The sequence below is a fragment of the Rhizophagus irregularis genome, chromosome 8, assembly GCF_026210795.1.
Source record: "Rhizophagus irregularis chromosome 8, complete sequence".
Lineage (NCBI taxonomy): Eukaryota > Fungi > Glomeromycota > Glomeromycetes > Glomerales > Glomeraceae > Rhizophagus > Rhizophagus irregularis.
Genome location: NC_089436.1, coordinates 4,757,754 through 4,775,252, shown reverse-complemented (window position 1 = coordinate 4,775,252; position 17,499 = coordinate 4,757,754). Strand labels below are relative to the sequence as shown.

At 28.4% G+C, this 17,499-nt stretch overlaps 6 protein-coding genes across 6 annotated transcripts; 3 read left to right on the top strand and 3 right to left on the bottom strand.

The window, feature by feature from the left end:
- Window positions 1-3,585: 3,585 nt before the first annotated feature.
- Window positions 3,586-4,235, bottom strand: OCT59_028913 (uncharacterized protein; the record flags this gene model as incomplete). The annotated part of the gene is made up of 3 exons (XM_025332700.2): window positions 3,586-3,917; window positions 3,979-4,025; window positions 4,105-4,235. 3 exons carry the CDS (start codon window positions 4,233-4,235, stop codon window positions 3,586-3,588), a joined length of 510 nt encoding a protein of 169 aa, XP_025168442.2.
- A 1,149-nt stretch (window positions 4,236-5,384) lies between these two features.
- Window positions 5,385-6,421, top strand: OCT59_028912 (uncharacterized protein; the record flags this gene model as incomplete). Its single annotated transcript, XM_066147649.1, has 4 exons — window positions 5,385-5,422; window positions 5,497-5,933; window positions 6,009-6,099; window positions 6,175-6,421. The coding sequence occupies 4 exons, from the start codon at window positions 5,385-5,387 to the stop codon at window positions 6,419-6,421; spliced, it is 813 nt and encodes a 270-aa protein (XP_065994337.1).
- Window positions 6,422-9,204: 2,783 nt separating this feature from the next.
- Window positions 9,205-9,915, top strand: OCT59_028911 (uncharacterized protein; the record flags this gene model as incomplete). Its single annotated transcript, XM_025311782.1, has 1 exon — window positions 9,205-9,915. One exon carries the CDS (start codon window positions 9,205-9,207, stop codon window positions 9,913-9,915), a length of 711 nt encoding a protein of 236 aa, XP_025168440.1.
- Window positions 9,916-10,534: 619 nt separating this feature from the next.
- OCT59_028910 (uncharacterized protein) lies at window positions 10,535-10,852 on the top strand (the record flags this gene model as incomplete). The annotated part of the gene is made up of 1 exon (XM_066147648.1): window positions 10,535-10,852. One exon carries the CDS (start codon window positions 10,535-10,537, stop codon window positions 10,850-10,852), a length of 318 nt encoding a protein of 105 aa, XP_065994336.1.
- A 2,278-nt stretch (window positions 10,853-13,130) lies between these two features.
- OCT59_028909 (uncharacterized protein) lies at window positions 13,131-13,841 on the bottom strand (the record flags this gene model as incomplete). Its single annotated transcript, XM_066147647.1, has 2 exons — window positions 13,131-13,153; window positions 13,319-13,841. The coding sequence occupies 2 exons, from the start codon at window positions 13,839-13,841 to the stop codon at window positions 13,131-13,133; spliced, it is 546 nt and encodes a 181-aa protein (XP_065994335.1).
- A 101-nt stretch (window positions 13,842-13,942) lies between these two features.
- Window positions 13,943-15,251, bottom strand: OCT59_028908 (uncharacterized protein; the record flags this gene model as incomplete). Its single annotated transcript, XM_066147646.1, has 3 exons — window positions 13,943-14,138; window positions 14,213-14,695; window positions 14,764-15,251. 3 exons carry the CDS (start codon window positions 15,249-15,251, stop codon window positions 13,943-13,945), a joined length of 1,167 nt encoding a protein of 388 aa, XP_065994334.1.
- Between the last annotated feature and the right edge of the window lie 2,248 nt (window positions 15,252-17,499).

Below are 17,499 nucleotides of genomic sequence, written 5' to 3'. Positions count from 1 at the left end.
ATATAAAATATTATAAATTTACAAGAACAAGTAATAAAAACTGAGTTAAAAGAGTTTATTATGTGTTAGTTTGTACTTTTGAAAAAAAAGGGAAAAAAGGGGGAAAAGATTTTTTTTACAGCTATCACGTAAACAATAAACAAATAAACAAATAAGGGAATCACGTGATATCAGTGACAATCATTTGAATTTTGATCTTAATAAAATTAATTGCCAATCCGCCACTTAACGATACAAAATTGATTAGTAGATCCGTCGCAAGTTCTTATATGAATGACGTCGATCGGCACATTTCAACTCTGATTTTGTCCTACATAAGTCATGCTTAATGTAACCATACTTTACCAATCAATAATGCAAAACGTGAATATGTCACAAAAAAAAAATTTTTTTTTCGTTTGCTATAAAATTTAAAGAGTTTACTTTGGAGGAAGTCACCATTCCAGCTCATATTTTAGGTAACTTTACACCAATTATTCGCGAATTTTGCAAATTTTACAAGGTTTTTTTGTATTATTATTATACTTTTCGTCAAAATGACAAAATACTAATTAAATTTATTTTGACAGACGTAATGTATTTTGACAGACGTAATTAATTCATAGTAATTTTATAATAAATAGTGAATTGGTCCGTTCGCCGAAATACGACATAATTAATTAGCGGAGAAGTATAATTATTATATAATATATGGTATATTCTTGCTTAAATTAACAAAATAATGTTTAAAAAAAAAATAAAATAAAATAAATTTTTTTTTTTTTGGCAATGTTTTAGTTTTACCAGTTTTATAAACACACGTCAAATGATCAAAAATAGGCAAAAAAAATGGTGCAAATCGCATAAACTATTCGCAAATTTGTATAAACTATTTACAAATAGTATAGGTTAATTCGTAAATAGCCAAAAACAGCCAAGAATAGCCAAGAATAGCCAAGAATAGCCACTGCTTTTCGCGCCATTTTTTTTGCCGATTTTTAGCATTTCGACCTGTGAAAACTATACCTAAGTAATGTAACATCCTTTTTTAATGTATTTTTAGGGCATTTATATTACAACAAAACATTTTCAAACTTGTGCAAATACTAAAGCTCTAATCGGGTCGGTTCTAATCCAGCAACCCAGACCGAAAATTCAGATTGGTCCAGTCTGGGTTGATGCTTCAACCCGGACCAAAATATTTGATCCGGCCCGGTCCGGTTTCAGATTATAAATCTAACCTGGACTGAAAAAACGGGTTGGGACTGGACCGGACCAATAAATATTTTCGCATTAAAACCGTAGTGATTATTTAATTATTAAATAAAAAAATGTTGCGTAACGTTTTTTTTAACATATTATTATAAAAAAAATGTTTGCGCAACGTTTTTTAATTACTTTAAAGAAAAAACGTTGCGCAACATTTTTTCTAAGTATATTTATTAAAAAAAACGTTTGTGCAATGTTTTTTTAATTAGTTTAAAGAAAAAACGTTGCAAAACGTTTTTTCTTATCATATTTAATTAGAAAAAACGTTTGCACAATATTTTTCTAATTAGTTTAAAGAAAAAATGTTGCGAAACGTTTTTTCTTATCATATTTAATTAGAAAAATGTTTGCGCAACGTTTTTCTAATTAATTTAATGAAAAAATGTAGCGAAACATTTTTTCTAAGTATATTTATTAAAAAAATGTTTGCGCAACGTTTTTCTAATTAATTTAAAGAAAAAATGTTGCGCAAGTTTTTTCTAAGTATATTTATTAAAAAAAACGTTTGCGCAATGTTTTTCTAATTAGTTTAAAGAAAAAATGTTGCGCAACATTTTTTCTTATCATATTTAATTAGAAAAAACGTTTGCGCAATGTTTTTCTAATTAGTTTAAAGAAAAAACGTTGCGAAACATTTTTTCTTATCATATTTAATTAGAAAAAACGTTTGCGCAATGTTTTTCTAATTAGTTTAAAGAAAAAATGTTGCGAAACGTTTTTTCTTATCATATTTAATTAGAAAAAATGTTTGCGCAACGTTTTTCTAATTAATTTAACGAAAAAACGTTGCAAAACGTTTTTTCTAAGTATATTTAATTAGAAAAAACGTTTGCACAATGTTTCCTAATTAATTTAACGAAAAAATGTTGCGAAATGTTTTTCTAATTAATTTAACAAAAAAACGTTGCGAAACATTTTTTCTAAGTATATTTAATTAGAAAAAACGTTTTCGCAACATTTTTCTAATTAACTTAACGAAAAAATGTTGCGAAATGTTTTTTCTAAGTAATTATAACTAAAAAACGTTTTCGCAATGTTTTTTTATTATAGGACCAGATCGGACTGGACCAAAATAACTGGTCCGGTCCGGTTTGGTCCCAGATTCTCCTTTTAATATAAACTGGACCGGACCGAAATGAACTAATTTTTTGGTCCGGTTCTGGGTTACTCTCCAACCCGGACCAATCTGGACCATTTAGAGCTTTAGCAAATACCATTCAGAAGCAATAGTATTTAATATAAAAATGTCTGACGAGATTAATTATAGATTGCCGATCATTTTGTATTGCTGAGTGGCGAATTGGCAATTAATGTTTATGTAAAGCGAAAAAATCAACTGCACGTGGTACAGTAATTCTATAAAATTAATTTTTTTATTGTTCAACCATTAATTATTGAATATAGTAGAGGAAAAAGTTGTGAGATATTTTGCTAACTGTCAGTTATATACACTACATTCTCGTTAAATATGGTGGATGATCAAAAAAATTCAGACGAATTCTGGACAATCAAAAATATCAAATTCCAGATGATCAAAATTCCTTGGACATTTTCCAGACATATTCTGTACATTCAAAAAATTCCGGACATTTTTTTTGGGCAAATTCCAGATGATCAAAAATTCTGGACATTTTTCTAGACAAATTCCGGACAATCAAACATTCAGAAAATTGGTTTTCGTCCTAAATCCTGCAATATCTGGACAATTTCCGGACATTTTCTGGATGCACCCAGACATTTTTAGATACAATTTCTGGACATTTCTTTTTTATAGGATCTTTGTTATCAACTCTTACAATCTCATCATCAATTTTTATTATATTTAATAATAAAAATCTTGATTCAGGTATAAATTTCCATGCATTGTTTCCTAATCTTTTTAAGTAAGATTCATCTGACTTTGACTTTTTTCCTAAAAAGTTTAAAAATTTTTTAAAATTTTTTTTTAAAGATTCTTTAATATTTTGTAATAGAATTTGTTTATTTTTTGGACCATATACTAAAAAATAAATAAAATAAGTTAATTTATAAAATAATTTAATAAAATAATAAAATATTACTTACTTTGTAAAATGACATTTTCATCAATATAATTTTGACATAATCGAGTATTAATAATTAAAATTATTAGGAAAAATAATACGAGTGTAACTAAATATATATATATAAAAAAGTTTAGTACAAATTATTTAATCAATTAATAATAAGAATTTAAATAAAAATTTATGTACTTATAAATATCTCTACTCTAAATGCACTTGTAAAAGTATCTAAAAATTATCAGATAATAATAATTTAATATTTAAATCATTTGAGAAAAAAAAAGATAAAACTTTTTTAACTATCGTTACCATTAATATTATTACTAAGAATAATAGATGGATAATTATAACCAATTAACATTACAAATAATAATACTATTTCAATTATAATTGCAAGATAAAATAAAACATAAAGTTTTTTTGAACATTTTTGTATCACTAAGAAAACATTTGAAATTAGAATAATTACAATAACACTATATATTTCAGTAATTTTAACAAGTATCTTCTTGGAAGTTATATTTATAAGAATCCCAAGTACAAATAATGATATTGATAACGCAATTCCACTAAATGGAACTGTAATTATAAGCAATATCCTCTCAAGTTGATAAATAATATTGATATCTAGTAAAAAAAATAGATTAATATGTTGATAATGAAATTAAAGAGAATAATTTTAACTTACTTCTCTGATTATCACTCAATTTAGATTCCCTAATCCACTTCCAAGATCTAATAAATAAATTTATGATAATAATAATTTAGTTTATAATAAAAATAATAAGAATATAAAATAATTGTTAATAATTACCCAAACAATAAAACACAAATTATTATAAGGGTAAATTGAAATGTTCCTAAAATTATCACCAAAGGAGTATATTCACGTATATAATATTTTGATGAAATTTCATTTATTTCATCCTTAGCTTTGTTTATCATTTCGTTTTTATTATCAGGGTCGATAGTGTTGTTTAAGTTTAATTTATTAATTTCTCCTATATATTTACTAACCGTTCCATTGCTTAATTTAATTAAAATTTGACTACCAAATTCTTATCATAATTTATTTAAAGACGTAAAGTCAAAATTAAATGAACTATTTACAAAATACAATTAATAATATTTACGCATAAGTAATTCTTAAAAAAATATTTACCTAAAAAATAATCAAATTTGAAAATATTACAAAGCGCTATTCCAATTGGAGCTAAATTTACAATTAAAAATGCAATAAAATGCAATATAGTTTTATAAAAGATTGCAGATAATCCAGTAAAAAGAACGAATGGAACTGTGATCCATAATGATGATGTCGAAGTTATTCGGAATTTAATATAAAAAGGGTAAATAATAAGAAGAACAGTTTCGGAAATAATTATAAAAATCAATAGAAAATTTAATATTCTTAAATTTTTAACGCTTAACATGTTTATTCCTTCGGCATGGAAATTAGTTAACGTGTGAATTGTATTTATTATCTGTTTAATCTGTTTATATAGGTAATATCATATCTGGCTGAAGCTGGATATATTCATTTTTATCCGAATAAATATTGATTACCAAATATGATTCTGATTCGACGGGTTAAAACTCGTTGCATTTAAATAATCAATTTGAGTCAAATAACTCGAATCTATTTGACCAGTTTGAAAGGCTAGCAAATAAATCAAACCAGATTAATTGTAATTTCGATTATAATAATTAAATTTTTAATTAAATAGATGTAATCAATGTTTTAGGAAAAAAGCCACAAAAAATGCACAGCCCCGATCTATAAAAAAAATTTATATAATCCAATTCGGATTGCGTAACTATCCGCGAAACTTAGCCGCATTCCTGAGCCGGTGATCGTCAATCAAGAATTCGAACTGGACGATCATCAATAATACATAATATTATTTTTTTTTGACTAAATTCAAAATGATTTTCCCAGAAGCTAAATCATCAACTGAACCTTCTTCTTTTATTTTTTTTTTAAAAAATTATGCTCTCTTTCACTTATAATTGTACTTCTTATTTATACTTATAGTCAGTTTTCAAAATTTTCTATTTCGACTACTGAGCCTAACCTAATTTCCAGTATAAAACATGCAAATTTCGGCAAAATTGTTATTAGAATTTGTAGTGTAATTCCTATAAATTGTAATTACTCTTCTAATATTTTATCTGTTAATTATAATTATATTGACTTTAATTCAAGTCAATGCGAAACAACTGAGTCTATGATAAATAATTACGTTCCTCATATTTGTAATAATGGTGGTGAAAGTTATTACTATAATTTTGACTATCAGATGGAGAATAGAATAGTAATAACCCCTAACATCACTGAAGCTTATTTAGATGGATTTAAAATAGATAAAGTTTATCCATCATCTTCTAGCTTTAATTTGGTTTCTATTATTCCTTTATTTATTGTAAATGAACAGGCCGCAATCGTATATTATTCACCTATAATCAACAAACGTATATTTAGCAAGTATGTTTACGGTCTTGTGGGAGGATTGGAAGAAGAATTCGTTGACTTTAATGCACATACTGATCATATAACAAATTTATCAGCCCCAAATACAACAATGCTTATATTAAGACCAGTATCAAAGGATATTTTTTATCGAGAGGAATCTTATTATGATCGTAACTATCAACTTTTTTTTTAATTTTCAGTTAAAATAAAATATTAAAAATCTTTATTCCTATTTTTCTCTTTAGTTGCCTCAATTTTATCAAGAATCGGTGGATTCTTTAGTTTTTTGTCAGGAATCTTTATATTTTTATTTGGAGCAACTAAGTTAGCGCCATGGTAAGTTAAAATAATAATTTTTATACAATTCGTAATTATAGATTAGTATTCATAATATTTTATTTCTTTTGATAGGGGATTTTTACAAACATATGTGTTTAGTTACTTATGTACAGAATATCAAAGAAAACTTTTAAGGAAGCTCAAAAATAAATATGAACCAATTCTATTCATTAGTGGAAGGACCAAAGATGTTACATTGGAAGAACGTGTTCAAAATATGGAAAATATGCTTAAAGAATATTATATTAATACTGATTTTTTGAATTTATTAGTAGAAAACAATAATAAAGTCAATGATAAAGCCGATAATAAAGTTTAGATAGTGTGATTGTATACCGTATAAATTAGTTTTACAAGTTTACATAATCATTATTAGGTAGTTAGTATAACATTATTAAATGTCTGTAACAATAAATACATTTGTGGTTAAGCGTTATTTTATTTTGTTAATACGTAAATTTTTATCTAGCAAACCAATAAATTTCCTTTAGTAATTATGATAGACATTAATACTAAAAATCTGAGTTTGGAAGTTGTTCAGGAAGAGAAGGATATTACCTCATTACGCAATTTTTTTTAAAAAAACACTGCCGATCCTCGAATTAAATTAAATTGATATACTGTAAGTGTACGGGAAACGCTTTGTTTTGTTAACTACACTGTAAAATTTATCGATTATGACAAAAAGGGTTAATTTGGTTTATTATAAACATATAGGAACTTTCATTCTCATAAATTTCATGTATGTAACGAAATTTTATTTAGAACTTGGAACCAGTCCAAAAAGTTTTAATTATCTTCACAGACTATACTTATCCAATTATTTAAACGAATCGATTCTGTGGAGTTCAATATCTTAATAGCTGGATTGTCTGAAGCGTAAAGCGTAGGACACAGTCAAAGCCTCTGCATTGCAAAACCAATCAGAATGCTTGATTTACTCTATTAACCACGTGATTTTTTAAAACTTTACTGCGGGTAGTAATCTGATATGCTAATTAAATTTATGCGGATATCTAGTCAACTCTATTAAGTCTTTAGTGCAATTTAACCTGGATCCAATTTTCTATGTTATACTCTTTACAGTATTCTTATTTCATGTAAAAATTGTTTTTATACATCTCAAAATATGACTCAGCTTATTTTATGGTAAATCACAATTATATTTATTTAAATACATTTTGATATATTAAACAACAAGCTAAGTAATAAATGAATATAATTAGTGGTGGGTCAAAAGGAGACCTGACCCATAAAGTAAGAATTCCTTCACTATTCCGCATTGCTATCTAAGTTCTCGTTAATTTTAAAACTGATTCCACCTAATATAATACTATAACCATCCTTCTTAATATTTTAGTTAACAAATTTCCATTGCTGCATAGAGACATATCTCTTCCAAGGTGAATCTTTTTTGGCTCTAATTCGATCGAAAATTTGCTTGAACTAGTAGTCCAAGCAGTTAAGTTTACCTTTGAAAAATATTAAACCCGAGTCTGAACTCTGTAAGAGAAATATATTGGTGAGATTAATAAAAAGGCATGAGCTATTAATAAATTATTTTTTACTTTGCCTTTACCAAAAGAACTGAACTTTCGAAAGAAGAGCTTGCGTATGATTGGTTTGATGCTTCAGATTGGTTGGCCACATACTGTTGATCGAATTCATCAGATTCAACTAGCCGATAATTGCGTAACGCTCATGTTGATTGCCGTAAGTGAAAATTATTATATATTGAATTACAACCTTTAGCTGTTGTAATATTATAAACATAAGCTTTAAATTGGCTGTAAATACTACACTATTGTGGTTAGCAAAAAAGATGGTAATTCTAATTTACAACCATTATATTATTCATTGCAGCAGGGCTTCTTCGATAGTATTAAGTTTTGGGTCACATAATTGACCATTGATAAAATTTTTTTCGCCTTTGTGAGACTGTGACATAGGTAATAGTTATTTCACAGAGTCACTGGAATATCATGATTTTCACGGCTGCGCCATAAAAATCATTGATTCCCGTCAAATAACTACTTATGAGTTATGATTGCTGAATTCCGCAGTTAAATCAGCATTAGTTTTTGAATCATGTGCATAAAGATCATTGGTTATTTTTGACATGGGAAGACTATGTAATTATCATGTGACGGCAGCAGAATCCAATACCACAAACTTGAAATGTATAAGAAACTATGATAGAAGGTTTTGTCGTACGGGAAATAAGAAGTCAAGAACTAATTTCATTTAAATCCAGCTTGTTTCTATAACACTAAGGGGGTTCCAAAGAACTTGAACCCATTTCATTGGAAACAATCACGTAATGTGCGAGGATGAAAAAAAAGATCAGGATATTATTCTTAATTAATTCTTTGATATTTATTGTAACAATAAGATAATTCTTTGCTAAGAATTTTATCATCCTTTTTATCTTAATAAAATTTATGGATTTATAAAATGGTATTAAGAAAATATTTTATTGTTTTTTTTTTTCACTGATCTCTGTCTATATAAATAAAAGTAAATTATTCCTTAAACTTAAATTAACACTTTTAATAAAATGGCATTAAAAAAAAAGGTAATCAACTTATATATTATACATGTAATATATTGTAATATCATTTTTTTTTTTAAAGTAATAATGTTATTATGACTCTGGTGATAAGGAAAAAAAGTTTAATCATTTAATCATTTCATCATTCATGTAAGTTAAATTTATCACAAAATATAGTTTGTTTATTTTTTTATTTCATATAAACTATATAAACTGACTACTGACCGAAAAAGTTAATTAAAAGTTTATCAATAATATAATTTTTATTAGTCAAGAGTATACAATATGTTATAATTGTGATATTTGTGTCATAGTTATAAATTGGTACAATATTACAATAACTCAAAAATAGTTTATCACTATAACTATTTTATATATAATGATACTTTATATACTCATTATGACACTTTTTTTCTCATTATGATTATATTTCTAACATATAATAAATAGCACGAAAAAATTAGAAAAAGTTAAAAGATAATTTCCAAAGATAATTTATAAAAATTTTATAATGAATATATTAAATTAATTAAAGGCACAATAAACTAAAAATGCCTGGAATTCAAGAAGAGCAATACCAATATTTACAAGAACTTTCCAACAAAATCACAGATGAACTTCATGAAATATTATTAAAAGTATATTATGAGATGATAGAGGAAGTGGAAGTTAATAATGAATCGAAAGAAAAACCAATTGATGATGAAGAGGAAATATTATGGATAACTACTCATTCAGAAATAAATTGGGAAGAGATAAGAGTGACATGGAATGAAGATTTTGAAGAATTTTTAAAACAGCATATATGTCAAAAATGTGGAGTATCAGCACAAGTAAATAATTTAGAAAATTGGGAAAATAATGGAATGAAATGTCAATATTGTATAATGAATATTGAAGCTGAAAGAATAACTGACATTTATGAAGAAGCAAATATGAAATATGAAAGATGTATTAAATGTAATAGAAAATCAATGTGTTATGATAAAATATGTAAAGGATGTGACTCTTATAATATTGGAAAATGTGAATATTGCTATAAAGAACAGGTGAAGGTAATTAAAACCTGGGAACTATTTCATAAATGGAATAGTACATGTAGTATTATGAAAGGAAGATGCAATATTAATGATAAACATCATGTGATTATGAAAGGAAGATGCAATATTAATGAAAAACATCATGCACATGATTTATGTAGAGAATGTGAATATAGGTACCAGATACAACAACAAAAACAAGTTATAGAAAAAAAGAAATAGAAGAAAGAGAAGATCAGATCTATAATAATGATGTTAAGGATATTACAGTACAAAAAAATAGGGCAAGGAGAAATAGAAAATTAATACACCAAAATAATAATAGATTTATAATGAGAGATGCAATATAGACAAAGGAATCAGAAAAATTATTGTGAAATGTGATAAATTATACCAGAAATCATGTACAAGAAAAATATTAATAATATTGCAAAATTACACGATCAAATTAATTAGGAGTTAATAAATATAACTGTATATGCAATGAAAATCAAGAATATTGAAAATACTAAAATAAACATATTATTACTTTTATATTGCAAACTTTATTTATCAGTATTTCATTATCAAAATAAGCTTAAAAATATTTTGTTTAACTTTCTTTTTTTACAAATTTTATTAAGATTTTAACTAATAATTTTATAAATGAATTTGTTAAAGGTGGATCATTTAATAATTATTTGAGAATTCCACATAAATTTGTTGTAAAAAGATCAATTAAATTCCTCAATACATGAGGTTAAGGATTTAATGTTGAAGTTCATCTGTTCTTCAATTACATTCGTATTTAGATACAAATATATGTTAATTCAAATAAACAAAAATATGAATAATAAATTAAATGACAAATATTGATTCAATAAAACAATCATTATATAACTCATTTTTTCAATGCAGTGTAGATGAAATAAAAGAATTAAAGTTAAATAAAAAAGTGGGAGGGAATAAAGCATCACTTGATTTACTATGTCAAGAATCTATTACTGAAAATTATGGTGTACCATTTAGACAAAATTCTAAAATTGCATTTTTGAAAATCCAAATTTTAAAAGGATTTGTATGGCAAGCCGTTCAATATCAAAAGTCCGCTAAGAGACTTGCTGTTTTCTTTATAGTATCAGTTGCAAAAGCAAAAGATTTACATTACACGACTTCCTAAAAAGATTTTTTAAAAAAACTTCAAACTGATAAAAGCAGAGTTTGTTCAGAAAAATGAGAAATAACCCAAGAGCAAAAGGATCGGAACGTGCTAAAATAATAATGTAAAGAATGTAAAGCTTTTCTTTTCTAAATAATTCCAGGTAGAAGCCATTAACTTTTTTGGATATTGACCAAAATTATGATAATACCTACCCACTTGTCCTCACGTATGCCAGTAGGATTGAGTTTGCGTATTTTGAACTAAAAAAATCATGAAAATCTTTCCTTTTTTAGATAATTATTGATAATTCCAGTCAAATTTTTATTTCCTATTATAGTAACCGACTGACATAATCATAATTCCGGCCCTGAAAAAATGCGTACAGCTCGTAGTAAAAAATTTTTTTCATCATCTGACCCTTATATATATATTTCTGGGTCCTATGCCAGTTGCACCAATAATATTTCGCAAAAAATACAATATTGTACCTATCACTTTACTCTGCCTTGTCGAAGGAAATACAACCGCAAATGCTTTCGCCATCGATATTAATAAGGTTAGCCACCTCAAGAAAGCTATAAAGACGGAAAAAACATAAAACTTTTTATGGTGTAGAAGCTGACGAACTCAAGCTATGGAAAGTAGATTTCTGGCAACCACGTCGATCCCTCAAGCAATTTTTCATTTCAGGACGACGATAGTTGGAAACTACTGGACTGAGAAACCGCCTAAGAGACATATTCATATCTTAGCCGAACTGCCCGGGTCAACTGCTCAGGAACCAAATCGTCCTGTTAGAGGAATCACTTAACAAGTCTGCCTATGTTTCTATGATACGTATAAATTTTAAGTTATGAAAACGAGGCAACGCCTCATCAAGTTACTGTCCAGAAGAAAGATTTTATTAATCTGGTTGTTACATTACAGAGTTTGATGTCATCTTTAATCTGAAATGAAAGGTATACAAATGGGCAGTGAATATCGAGCACGCAACCTTCAAAGGTCTCAAAGATTCCATACGTGAAATGTAGCACTTGAAAATGATGGAGTGATACTTAACTTTTTGAATGATGGAAGAAGATGTTCACCTAGGAACGATGTCTCGCTCTGTGAAATGTTGCAATCCCTAGTATCAAATACCAAACTTAAATTTACCGTATTCATTGAGACGTCATCAAGGTCATTTAACGAATAGACCTTCCCGAAAGTGTGCGAACTCTGGACTTAGTGATGATCTGGTATTGATTCAGTCTATCAAGTTTTTGATTGTGGCTCTATAGACACTAAAGATTCAAAGTATGAAGAAGCATTGCGAAAACGAATGAATTGGAAACTCGTGTTGTAACAACTTCCATTGACGTGTCCTATGAGGCCACAAAAAACATTTATTTCTACACTTATCTCGCCTCAGCAACTTTCCCGTTTAAAAGTCAATTAAAAATAGTACCTGAGAAGTTAGCCGAAGGTAAAAATGGTCACAGAATCTTGACTATAGAATTGAATCACGTACAGCTTGATCGATGTCAAAAAAGATGACTTTAAGCAGGGCTTTGCCCAGGCCAGATAAGTTAGAATATTGTCTTAGCTGTAACTCTTCAAGCAATAAGTTCAAGTTCGTGATTGTAGCCACGTGATGGCAATTGTTGCATGGCAAATGACGGATCGGTGGTAAATGATATTATTCTGCAGTACAAACAAAAATATGTATTTTTTTTTATTTACAATCAATAAAGCTAAGAGTTGCACTCCCATTGTTTATTTTTTTTATCTCATTGCTAATCTCCAGAATTATTCCTATAGATTCAAAATCATTTCATCTCGGGAAAGTTCTCTTGTGAGAAATAATCTGTTACATAGTCTGTGTGAATGGGAGTGATATAGATAGACGAAAATTCTGTAGATATAAATGGTGTAATTTATTTCGAAATCCTAATGATTATGGGGTGAAAATTTTGTAGTTAGTAATAGATTAGAAGTAAATTATCTGTAGAAAATATTCTGAGAGCAAAGAAAATAACTTGATGTTGGGACTCACATTAAATGGTCTAGGATCCCGCATACTCCCTTCCTCTTTGATAGCATCATACATTTCATTCGCTACCTTCACTTTTTTAATGAAAAATTAATTAAGTTTATCACATTTTAGGATTTATCATTTTAACATGTGTATATACAGCATTATATTTATTTTTGTATTGTAATAATTATAATAAAATTTATCATCATATTGATTGTAATACATAAAGATATTTTTTCCACTTTTTATACCAAATATTACTTATTAATCATTGGCCTTTTATTGTAGTGGTATAACGTCATCTATATAATCGAAAGTACCAGGGGTGGATGCAAATCGGCGGACGCTCATTTGTATATTTTTAAGCATCTGGTCATGAAAGAAGTGCACAACATTAATCTTCTCAAACCTTCTATCGGATGGCCAATAGGGAGTTGTATAATCCTCACACGTGAAATGTACTATACATATCTCATTTGCAGAAAGTTTTTCCGCATAATCAAGCACTTTTACAACGTGTTCATCGAGTTCTTTTTCTGTTGCAGTGGCTAATATCTCAAGAACAATTGTTTGTTTTGGAGTTTTAATTACTATATCACTATATGTATGTTTGTCTTTTTTTTCAGCATGATGTTCTACCATATGCACAGTGACCTCGGAGCCAGCTTGACTGATTATCCAATTAACCAGGATCCTGTTCAGCTCTGTGTCATACACGCTTTCTCGGGGTACAAGGATACTCTTTTGACCTTTCACATACACGTGTGCAGTTTTAAATGACCGATCAAATGCTCTATGAATGATTTCTTTATCAAAGTGCTGGACGGCCATCTTCAAAATGCTGATAATATCCAGGCTGCCATCAAATTTTTTGGGAACTGCACATGTTGGGGCTGACTTATATAATTCAGGAATAACTTGTCGCCGGATAAGCTCATCTACAAAAATAGATGACATTCTAAAATTATCCTTTTTCATTTCATCCCTCATTAACACTCCCTCAGCTGTCAGAAACTCTACCAGTCTTTTTTCTTTAGGGTTATAGGTTGGCACAAAATCGAAAGATCCTAGGAAAACAGATCGAAGAAGTTCTATAGCTGGCCTGGCTTCTTCTTCTTAAGTGTAGTAATCATCTTTCTGAAGGTGCTACAATCAGCTATCATATCCTGCATAGAATAGATAACAAAGTTTAACCAAGTTGAGTAGCTGAGCCTTCTGTTTATATTGAGTTTTGACATTAAATATGAATGGATAGCTTTTCCGCAAAGGCAGACAAGAGAAGCATGCCTGTAAAATAATCGAATCATGAAAATAAGTTTCAGATTTTGATTTCACGTAACTCTCCAATCAGTTTCACATACCCATTTGTCCGATTGTATATATCCTCAATGATCTCCGGATCAATGGTCAATTTATAATCATCCTCAAACTTCTTATATACGGTCTGCACTTGTTCCAGCGTGAAATTTGGATTTCTAAATGGATCCCTACCGTTGAACGGAGACGTAGTTATTCTGTCTGAACTCAGATGTAAAATACTAAAGGGGCCGATGGCTACCGAAGACAAGAGAGCATAGTAATCTCTTGCATTTTTTATGGTACGAATTGTTTCAAAGAATGATGATTTAATATCATCAGGTGCTTCAAGCAATGCATCGAACTCGTCAATGAAGAGAACAACATGTTTATCATTCCATTTCTCTTTCTGCAATTTTAGCTTGAAATCATAAGCTGATTTGATATCATTTAATTTAAAGTGTTGTGGAGTGTTAATATGTAGTTCAGCGCCTAATGCCGACCAGAATATATCTGTGGTTTCCATGTTTACACCTTCAAAAGATACACTGTTCCGAAGAAAAAAAGAAATATAAGCAACAGTTATACTGAATGCAATTTACTAAATAGTACCTACTAAATGCAAACAATGCCTTGGCTTTTCAACTTTTCCATAACTTGAAACACTCGTGTAGATTTTCCAGAGGCCCTTGCGCCATATAAAGCCACAAATTCTCCTCTCAGAATCATATCAAGAAGTGGAGCATTCGTTTCCTCTAGATCAACAAAATATACATAATTACGGATGGAATTTTCAATGATACTATTAGCCGTCCATCTTCTTTTATGGCAGATTTTATGTTCTGTGATATCTTTAGACCGATATTTATGACCTTCATATATCAAGTCGTAATACCGGTATTTTCGTGATGCTTCTAGTTGGTTTCTCGAAAGTTCATTTTCCTGGCTTAAATCCTTATTTTCCTGGTTTAAATCCTTCAAAGACTTTAAAGTTCTTGAAAGTGGCAAATAAGGTTTTTGCGACTGAAGGTATTGAACTCGATGAGCAACGAAGTGAGTTGGGAATACGGTCCTACGAAAGACCTGAGTAATTTTTGAGGACATTTTGTACGATAATACAAAAAATTCTCGTCTTTTAGTCTTTTATTGTGCAAATCACTCGATTCAATCATTAGTCATAATTTCTCCGAACCGCAGTACATAATTATGAGATCGCAGTTTGAGACGAAAGTTTTGGACACGTTTTTCATGGACTCTGTGCTGAAAAAAAAGCTTCTACTTAATGTTCCAAACCCATGTCCATTTCCCAATTGTGGGAAGAATTTAAAAATCACGGAAATATTTTCTACTGTTGATCGTGTCATTGCTGGAGTGAGAGCAGAACAAAGTTAGGTCGCTACTGCGCCACGTTACCGCGCAAATAGTGGACACGCGTGTCCAGAATTTTCATTTTGGTGTAAACCGAAAATTTGGTTGCCTAGATGTGAGTAAGTAATAGAAATAGAATATAAAAATGGAATTAAAAAGGAGATAAAAGAAAATTGAATGAGGAAGTTGGTTAGGAAGAAAAAAATAAAAGTATCAAAATAGAAAATACAGAAAAAAAAATAACATGTAATAATTTAGAATTAGGTAGAATATATACTATGTAAAAGAGTACATGGGAAAACATAAATCAAATTTTCAATAGATAGAACAAATAAAGATACGCGTATATTGATTAAAAAAAAAAATCTTTTCAAAATTTCAAAAATATAGTTTTTCCCCAAAAAATACTTTATATTATACATCTCATATTTTATTCCGTATGGATGCTAATAAAATAGTAACTATTGTACTACTATTATAAGCGATTTATTATAATTTACCTTTCAAAATAGTTGTAACAATTATAATAATGGAATTCTTTAAAGCTTTTAAAGCTTTATTATGAATGTGATGTACTAATAAATGGTTTATCAGCACTCAATATATAACCGATCATTTTTTTTTTTATAAATTAATTTGTTGACGAACTGCGAGAAATTCTTAGAAGAGGTGGACTTAAACCAAAAAATTATTTTTAAGTAAGGGAAAAACAGTAATTGAATTCAACTTATGTATAGAGTAATGAGCGGGAAAATGATAACTATTAACATTATTCCCATTGAGATTTTCGATTGCATCCCTAGCTTCGTCCCAACGGTTGTGCAAGCTCCATTATGAGAGTCTGCAAAAGATGGTACGCAGTCTATGAGGCATTACTCCATCAAAAAATCAATAAGACTGAATTTCAATCTCGTTTTTGAGGAGTCCAAAGCCGGTTCATACAAAAAAAAAAAAGGATATTATTCCCAAAAAAATTAATTACGTTATTTAATGAAAAATAAAAAAATAAAAAAAACTGGCTAATAGGAAGTCCAGAGGCAATTCATACAAAAAAAATAAAATTATATAAAGAACGTTAATCACGTTCTTAAATAATGGGAAAAAAGTAAAAATTCCGTATTCTCAGCTACTCTTAGATGAAAAAAAAAGCAAAAGTTCTCCAACCATTCCAGCTTATTTTATATGTAGAAAAAATCTAAAAAAGTTAGATACATCTTAAAACAAAAGAGGAAAGTAAAAAAAACCCCCCAGCTCCCATAATGTACCGTTTGATTTTTATGATTCATTTCTTATACGTACTAATTGAGTCACGTGATTTTAAGTGTTGGCCAGCACTATTGATGTTAAGTCTACTTAAAAATAGAGGAACTTTTCGAAATTAGGATACATAACCGCTAGTGTTGTGGGCTTGTGGCATCACCATATACATATTTCATATTAATTGAGTGTAAAATTTAATGCTATCGACGAAATTTTATGCAAAACTATATATATTGGTATATCATATTCATGGTTTTAATATATTTTACCGTGTTTTTGTATTTTTTAAATATTTTTACGCTAATACTACCTCTCCATTTGAGTATAAAATGACTTTCCAGATGGGTTGAATCTTAATTTGACTTTCTTTTTTCTTTTTAAGTAGGAATTGGAATCGATTATCGAATCTTTTCATAGACGATAACGGCCGGCAGGTCGCAGCCCTAATTACACATTCTTTACTTCTCTCTCATTTTCACATTATTAGTTTGAAAATTTTAACATGGCGCAATGTAGAAAAGCCTCATCATTAATAATAAATTTAAAGTAATTTGAAATACGCGTTATTATATTTTTTTAAAAAAAATTAACTATAAATTAAAAATTGTAAATAACACAAATAATACACAAAATCAATTATGCAATTAAAACACTTGTTGATTTTCTTCTTTACTATTGTTTTATCCAGTAAATAATCACCTCTTTAAAAAAAATTTTCTCTTTA